General features: G+C 43.0%; 1 protein-coding gene across 2 annotated transcripts; it reads left to right on the forward strand.

The window, feature by feature from the left end:
* The first annotated feature begins 1,773 nt into the window (after positions 1 to 1,773).
* On the forward strand, positions 1,774 to 7,944 carry LOC120019972 (3-ketodihydrosphingosine reductase-like). Of its 2 annotated transcripts, XM_038963383.1 has the most exons (10): positions 1,774 to 2,251; positions 2,821 to 2,910; positions 3,008 to 3,064; positions 3,236 to 3,301; positions 4,558 to 4,659; positions 6,000 to 6,191; positions 6,289 to 6,372; positions 6,467 to 6,550; positions 6,720 to 6,821; positions 7,101 to 7,944. In XM_038963383.1, the coding sequence occupies exons 1-10, from the start codon at positions 2,063 to 2,065 to the stop codon at positions 7,218 to 7,220; spliced, it is 1,086 nt and encodes a 361-aa protein (XP_038819311.1). In that variant the 5' UTR covers positions 1,774 to 2,062; the 3' UTR covers positions 7,221 to 7,944. The 2 variants fall into 2 exon arrangements, with proteins under 2 accessions (XP_038819311.1, XP_038819312.1); XM_038963384.1 differs by lacking the exon at positions 7,101 to 7,944 and having other exon boundaries at positions 6,640 to 6,753.
* Positions 7,945 to 8,244: the final 300 nt, after the last annotated feature.

The raw sequence follows: 8,244 nt of genomic DNA on the forward strand, positions 1-8,244 counted from the left end.
GTAGAATGAGCAGAGATGCTCCTCGGAGTGTAAACTTTGTGGATTTGGAAACTACAAGTGCTCTCGAGTACAATGGACCCCACTTTTACAATGTACAGGAAATTGTGTATGGTGTAATATGTATGTGCAAAATGAGAAAAAAAACTCCTGGATTTAAGCTGATTGACCACTCTTTAAGGGCAGCAAAATGAGCAGTGACGCTCCTCTAGGTGTAAACTGTGGATTTGGGATTTTAGGCAACGCGTCTATTCGGAAAGATGCCGGAAGTGTATGATGAAGTGGATTCTAATGGCGGTAGAATCAAGGAGAATTGGAATATTGTCAAAAAGAAAGGAAAACAGAGAAAAGTAGAGTACAGAAATGATAATGTCCCTTCGTATCTTGTAGGAGTACGGTTTGTAAATGAGGAGCAGATGGTCGAATTACTGATCTTGAGGAATCCATGTGAGATATCCATACTGGTGGACAGAGTGCTGGGTAGAGTGAAGGGTGTTAGGATCAAGAGAGGCGGGCTGGTTTAGATTTGTTGTGCTTCTGAGGATCAGAAGAAACGTGTGTTTCGTCTCACCCGATTTGATAAGTTTGAAGTCTCGTATGTGTCTCTTAGAAACAGGGCACTCCTCAAGGGGGTTATATCTGGAGTCTCATGGGAAGTAAATGTTGAAGAGATTAAAAATATTCCTGAAGTGAAGAGTCTATCTGTTCTTTTGTTTTTTGGTATAGAGTCTCTCCCTACTCAAATGCAGTTAGGGTATATTAACTACAGAGTCAGAGCATTTATCCCAAGACCAATGCAGTGTGATATTTGTAAAGCTTTTGGTCATGTTTCAAGTGTTTGCAGAAGGGAGAAGACGAGATGTCCAACTTGTGGAAAAGATCATATGTGTTATAAAAGTGACATGTTGCAATTGTGGTGGGAACCATGAAGCCACATCTGTCGAATGCCCCACAAGAGTGAAAGAGAATGAGGTGGCCAAAGTCTATCCAGCGCATATCATATACCGCAGCTGTTAAAAGGCTTGAGGGTGTGAATGGTGCACTTGACGAGTCCATTGTGGTGTCGGCCTTCACTGCAGGCTGCAGGGGTTGCCTTTCACCAGCAGGATCCTGACATTTTAAAGGTTAAGGTGGACTTTCTGGCCTTTATAGCTATGGTGATAAATGCTACTGCCAAGGTGGTGAGAAGGTCCAGGTAGATAGATATCATTGTGAGAGCGGATCCTGGGGCTGAAAGATTTCTCTGCGAAGGAATTGCATGGAATATTATCACAAGCCGTAGAGCCTGAGAAGGGAGATATGGGGAATTGAAAGAAGGAAGAAGTTGGATTTTGTTTTGTCAATGTACTATTGTTATTTGGGTGGATAAAGTTAGTTTCACTATCAGGTATGGATAAAAATTTTACCTTGTTTTAGTTTCAACCTGTCCAGTCGGTGGCGGCAATACACCTTTTTGGGTTGTAGTCCAGCATAAAACCCACAGAACTGTGGATTTGTAAACTAGAAGTGACACAACGTACTGAAAATGGTGTAGGGTGTAATATGAATGTCCAACATGAAAACAACTACTGGATTTAAACTGATTGGCCACTCTTTATTGGCCGCAAAATGCGCAGTGAAGGTCCTCTGGGTCTAAACGTTGTGGACTTGAAACCTATAAATACTGCTGAGTATAATGACTCCCATTTTTCTGCGTCACAACGTACTGTGCATTTACAAAGCATACAGGAAGGAAATCTTGTTTTAAAAATGTTCAAAAAATCCGTGACCCGGAAGTACTTCGTTATTCTTACCTGTTTCACAGCGGTCGATTTGTTTTGGTTCATGTTGTAGCTAGGCAGGAACAGAATGCAAGATCGTAGAGCCAAGGTCCACCTTATAACTCAGTGGGTCCACAACAGCAATTGGTCTTAGGAGAAATGTTTCTGACTCGCTGCCAAATATACTGCTAAAAAAACTCCTCTGTGTTTCATCGCCATCCCTTTGACCAGCCCCCGCGATTCGCTCCTACCGAGTCCAAAAGCGAACGTTAGCTACTAAGCTAACCAAACTGGCAGTTTCACCCATGTCCTATGAGGAATGGTTGAGTTCAACGATCACGGATTGGCTTTTCTTCAATTCCTGGTGGCTCCTTTTGCCTTTTATCATGCTTCTAGTCGTTGCTGCATTCATCGTTGCCTTCGTGTTGCTGTTGTATATGATATCCCCTTTGATTAGCCCAAAACCTCTCAAATTAAATGGGGCACACGTCGTGGTAAGTGACCAGTGTTGAAACCATTGTACTGTAGGTGTTGCAGGTGAATATATTTCCTAAGAAACTGCGCGTGCACGCAACAGATAGCTCATCTCGTCTACGGCACACCTACAATGAATTGACAGCTAGTAACACATCAGTTTTCCAGTTGGAAGTGAAAAGTAGTATTTCAATACTGGCATCTGTGGTTTGCATCTGTAGGTAGTCAAATCTAGTCAAAACCAGGACATTTGTGTAAAAGAAACACATGTACTAACTTGCAAAAGTCACATTATAATTAAGCAATAAGGCACGAGGGTTTAGTATATTGGCCATATAACACAAACCCCCGAAGTGCCTTATTGCTATTATAAACTGGTTACCAGCATAACAAGAGCAGTAAAAATACATGTGCTGTCATACCCATGGTATAACAGTCTGATATACCACAGCTGTCAGCATTCAGGGTTCAAACCACCCAGTTTATAATTACCTATATATGTTGGACTTTGACCCCCAGGGCACAGCCCTTGTATTTAACTTTAGAAGGAATGCCCCTCCTCTCTCACCTACCACCTCTTAACCTGCAGGTCACTGGAGGCTCCAGTGGAATAGGGAAAAGCATTGCTATGGAGTGCTACAGACAAGGAGCCTTCATCACACTAGTGGCAAGAGACGAGGTTAGCAGAAATAAACAAAACATCAATGTCCTTGACTCTTTTGCCCTGTTCTTCACCCAGACAGAACATTTATCAAGCCTTCTGTCTTTTTCTTTAGAGTAAATTGGTTCAAGCGAAAAAAGAAGTAGAGAAATGTGCAATTAATGACAAGCAGGTATGTATTACGTAGCTACATGTTTTAGTACAACCTGGAAGAAGAAAGACAATGCTCTTTTTTTGTAGCTTTTTTTTGGATGCAAGTAAATGATAAAATATTGACCCTAATGATCACATTAGCAACTTCTTACACTGACTGTTTTGGTATTCGTATTCCTCTTCCACTCAGGTTGTGCTCTGCATATCAGTTGATGTGTCCAAGGACTACAGACAGGTGGAAAGTGTGATTAAGCAGGTAAATCAAAGTGATAGGCAATGTTCCCTCTAAGTTGTTCGCATGAGCACATCTCTCCCGGGACTGCTTCGCAGAGGAAATATCAGCCCCCGCAGAGAAGCACGTGATTGAACTTCACTCAACTTTCTAGGTTTTACCTTTTAGTTAACACTATCAATGTTTCCCTCTACTGTGAGAATTGGGATCGAATCAACGTAATATCAGACACTTTCAATGCAACATACTGAAAAAAAGCTAACTATGCAAGAGATTCTCTTGTAGGCAGAGCACATTGGAGTAAGATTCTATTGCATTGACAGGCACAACCTATACTCTACTAATCCGGTGCGCCATAACCAGAGATGCAGTATCCCTATATGCAAATAGACCATTGTCATATGTGGATCTGTGCCATTCACTTTGAACTGGACTGTGTTCACAGCATGAGTGTTCGCAAGTAGATACGCTTGTTTTAAGATCAAAGCGAGAGCTGCATGTAGCCACGTGTGCACATTTGTTCATATTTTTTTCTAGTAAGTGAGTTATTAGCCCAGTTATAGCTAATTTCTAGTCAGCAATGGGGGAGTGGTTGCTTCCTACAAGGACACAAAACGTACGCAGGTAAAGTCAGGTAAAGATGTCAGGTAAATAATAATTTTTCTGTCTAAAAGGGTAGTGTTGTATTTTGAGACAGTCTTGAATAAGCTAAGTAGCCAATAGGCAGAGGGTAGAATAATTTGTCTGATTCTCTGTAATAATGGTATGGGAATAATAATGCATTTTATTTTGTAAAGTGGTATCTTGCATTAAACGACACAACATTTTCAGTCACCTCCTGGTCTGAAGGACAAGTGGATAAGCCCTGCATGATTTTTTCCAAAAGTCTCATGGAATGTAGGCCTACATTGAACACTACACATTGGCTGCTACTGTAGGCTGAATGATAGAACAGCTATTTCCATGTTAGAATGTTATGGGATGCATTTTCTCCGTTGTTTTTTATGGTAGGCCAGTCTGGTAGGCCTACATTATGATCAAATAGCTACAGTAGCCTACTTGACCAATGTTATAACTGTAACTTAAAGCGGGTACAGCCTCATTGTTCACAGTAAATGTGTACCAAAAGTTACACATAATTTTCGCAAGGTTCAAGTTTGCGCTCAGCAGACCTGATATTTGCTCAGTTACAGAAAAAAAATTGAGGGAACATTGGTGATTTGAACTTTTGTGTATTCTATTTGCAAATGACAACATCAATGCAATTTTAATCCATTTAGTGTCAAGAGAAGCTTGGTCCGGTGGACATGCTGGTGAACTGTGCTGGGACGTCCTTCTCTGGGAAGTTTGAGGAGGTGGAGGTGGAGGTGGAGCGCTTCAGAGTAAGTAGGTAACTAGTAGGTTGGGGATGTTGTGCCAAAACTAACTCTGACTAGGCAATGAGAGAAGATTTTAGATTCCCAGACTGAAGAGTCAATGAGTATTGTTCCAATACAAAGATAATGACCAAGGGTAAATGAGGTTGTGTGTGGCTGTTCACATCCTAATGTATACTGAACAAATATAAACGCAACATCAGAAATGTTCCATATGCACAACAAGCTTATTTCTCTCAAAACATTTTGTGCACAAATTTGTTTACATCCCGGTTAGTGAGCATGTCTCCTTTGCCAAGATAATCCATCCACCTGACAGGTGGGGCATATCAAGAAGCTGATTAAATGGCGTGATCATTACACAGGTGCACCTTGTGCTGGGGACAATAAAAGGTAACTCTAAATTGTGCAGTTTTGTCACACAACACAATGTCTCAAGTTTTGAGAGAGCGTGCAATTGGCATGCTGACTGCAGGCATGTTCACCAGAGCTGTTGCCAGACAATTTAATGTTCATTTCTCTACCATAAGCCGCCTCCAATGTCATTTTAGAGAATTTGGCAGTACGTCCAACCGACTTCGCTACCGCAGACCACATGTAACCACTCCAGCCCAGGACCTCAACATCCGGCTTCTTCACCTGCGGGGTCATCTGAGACCAGCCACCCCGACAGCTGATGAAACAGAAGTATTTCTGTCTGTAATAAAGCCCTTTTGTGGCGAATAACTCTTTCTGATTGGCTGAGCCTGGCTCCCCAGTGGGTGAGCCTATGCCCTCCCAGGTTCACCCATGGCTGCACCCCTGCCCAGTCATGTGAAATCCATAGATTAGGGACTAATTCATTTATTTCAATTGACTGATTTCCTTGTATGAACTGTGACTCAGTAAAATTGTTGAAATTGTTGCATGTTGCATTTATATTTTTGTTCAGTATATTTATTGGGCTTCATTACAATTCCTGGAAGGAGCCTGGCTCTGCTGGTGCTGCTAGCCTAGCTCCTTCTCATCCTGGCATTCCACTGCTGGTCACAGGCCTCGTTAAGGGTCTGAATACTTGTTGGTTATTACTGCATTGTCGGAACTAGAAGCACAAGCATTTCGCTACACTCGCATTAACATCTGCTAACCATGTGTATGTGACAAATAAAATTTGATTTGATTTGATTTGAATTCATTAGGCCTCCCTCCAGAGAAATTATATTACTATGGAAACTGCACAGAAATATAACACACAACATATTGCAGGGCTATTGTTAGTAGTATGGGTATTGCTCAGCTTTTATTATTATTAATAATAATAATACATCATTAATGACTTTTTGTGCTCCTTCCCTTGTCTATAACAGAGTCTGATGGGGGTGAACTACCTGGGCAGTGTGTATCCCACACGGGCTGTAATCACCACTATGAAGGAGCGGAGGATGGGACGCATCATGTTTGTCTCCTCCCAGGCTGGCCAGATCGGCCTGTTTGGCTACACTGCCTACTCCCCGTCCAAGTTTGCCCTTCGTGGTCTGGCTGAGTCCCTGCAGATGGAAGTGGGTAGTATTTAGTTCCTCCTCCTACTCACGTTGGAGGCCAAAAGGCCTCTTTGTGGCTAATTTAATGTACTCTTTCCCCTACTCCTCCATGCAGATGAAGCCATATAATATCTATGTGACAATTGCCTACCCCCCTGACACTGACACACCAGGACTAGCAGAGGAGAATAGGACGAAGGTAAGTCTCCTCATGAAAAAAGTGGAAATGTTCTCTTCTTTTGTCTTTTACTCTGACGCCTCGCGTTATATTTTCTCTCTTCGTCCTTCCATAGCCTTTAGAGACCAGGCTGATCTCCGAGACGTCTGGGGTGACTCAGCCGGAGCAGGTTGCTAAAATCGTGGTCAAGGATGCTGTGGTAAGAAACTGCATTCTCAACAACTGTCGCTATCACATTTACTCTGCCTTAGGCCAACACAAAAAGCTTTATCTGTACACCCCTTCCAGTCAGGACCATAGAGAGAATTGCTCTCTAGAAGTGTGATGAAGCGTTTTTTCGGACGGCCATGTCTTTGTGACCCCTACAGCAGGGGAACTTCAACAGCTCTGTGGGGCCTGACGGATACATGCTCTCGGCTCTCACCTGTGGAATGTCACCTGTCACCTCCATCACAGAGGGCCTCCAGCAGGTAACAACAGTACAGGAATGTACACGGCCCCATTACAACACACCCAGGATATTACTCTGGGGTCTTTTGGTAAACATGCGTTAACTGAACCTTAACAATCAACTTACCAAAGCAATTGTGTATCTATTACACATCTATTATAACCATAGAGATAGAATTAAGTCATATTTTATATGATTATAACATAATAATAGATTGTCCCAAAACTGTGTTCCTGTCTAACTCTGGTGATCGTGAATAGTGACTAGGGCTCATAATGTTATTGTGACTTCTGTGCAGATTGTGACCATGGGGCTGTTCCGGACCGTTGCTCTGCTCTACCTGGGGAGTTTCGACAGCATTGTGCGTCGCTGTATGATCGAGAGGGAGCAGTCCAAAGCAGCGGACAAGAGGGAGTAATACACCCACCCCAACCTCCTCCCTCATACACCCCCTCCCCCGCCTCTCCATCCTCCCCGAGTCATAGCCACTGAAGAACCCAACCGAGCCACCACTCCTCTCCCCTCCCCTTCTCCCCTAGAGGGCACAACCCTGGGTAGGCTAAATGGCCAGTCATCTCATCCAACAGTGATAATATCTAAGTAAAGAAGATGGCGGATGTCTTTTCCACTTGACCAATGATGTAACACATACCATTCTTGGCAGCCATTTTGTCATTATTCCATTGATATTTACTTTTTTTCCTTCCATGCAGAGAGGTAAGTAAGGGATAGCCAGTCTGACAGATTATGTCAGCATGTTGACCTGCAATTCCTTTACCAAGAGTCTGACAAAATACCAACGCAAACAATACTGTATGTCATGCAGACCATTCTGAGTAAGCTAGCTTCATCACCTTAAACTCTATCTTCACCAAATGCATTCTGTTCCGCCTTCCAAAGCTTTTTTCTTTTGCAGGCAGGGCTTCTTTCCTCTATATTCACTCTGTTTTAACCTGTGCCCCTCCATGTGCTGTCAATGTAGTGTGGTGTTTTGGCCCATGCTGTGGATGCATTAACTAAACTTCGAGGTGATTTTAGTCATTTTGGGCTCCCGAGTGGCGCAGCGGTCTAAGGCACTGCATCTCAGTGCAAGAGGCGACACTACAGTCCCTGGTTCGCATCCAGATTGAATCACATCCGGCCGTGATTGGGAGAGCCATAGGGCGGCACACAATTGGCCCAGCGTCGTCCGGGTTTGGCCGGGGTAGACCGTCATTGTAAAAAATTATTTGTTCTTAACTCACTTGCCTAGTTAAATAAAGGTTAAATAAAATAAAAACAGTAATGAGAGAGGGCATAGCAAGAAGGCAATGCAAAAATGTAATTTGCTTCCCGGAAATAAACATCCAAGGCATTTTCAGGTAGAGAGATTGTATGTGGAAGTACAAAGGAATTTGTGTGTGCTGTGCATGTAGGGGCTTTGTGAAGAAGCCGATGGGAGA

The sequence above is a fragment of the Salvelinus namaycush genome, chromosome 25 (genome assembly GCF_016432855.1).
Source record: "Salvelinus namaycush isolate Seneca chromosome 25, SaNama_1.0, whole genome shotgun sequence".
Classification (NCBI taxonomy): domain Eukaryota; kingdom Metazoa; phylum Chordata; class Actinopteri; order Salmoniformes; family Salmonidae; genus Salvelinus; species Salvelinus namaycush.

Bases quoted from the DNA above. Each gene is read 5' to 3' on its own strand.
- LOC120019972 (XM_038963383.1), top strand. From the start codon at position 2,063: ATGTCCTATGAGGAATGGTTGAGTTCAACGATCACGGATTGGCTTTTC. The intron at 2,252-2,820 runs GTAAGTGACCAG...CTTAACCTGCAG, and splicing joins TAAATGGGGCACACGTCGTG to GTCACTGGAGGCTCCAGTGG. The intron at 6,373-6,466 runs GTAAGTCTCCTC...GTCCTTCCATAG, and splicing joins CAGAGGAGAATAGGACGAAG to CCTTTAGAGACCAGGCTGAT.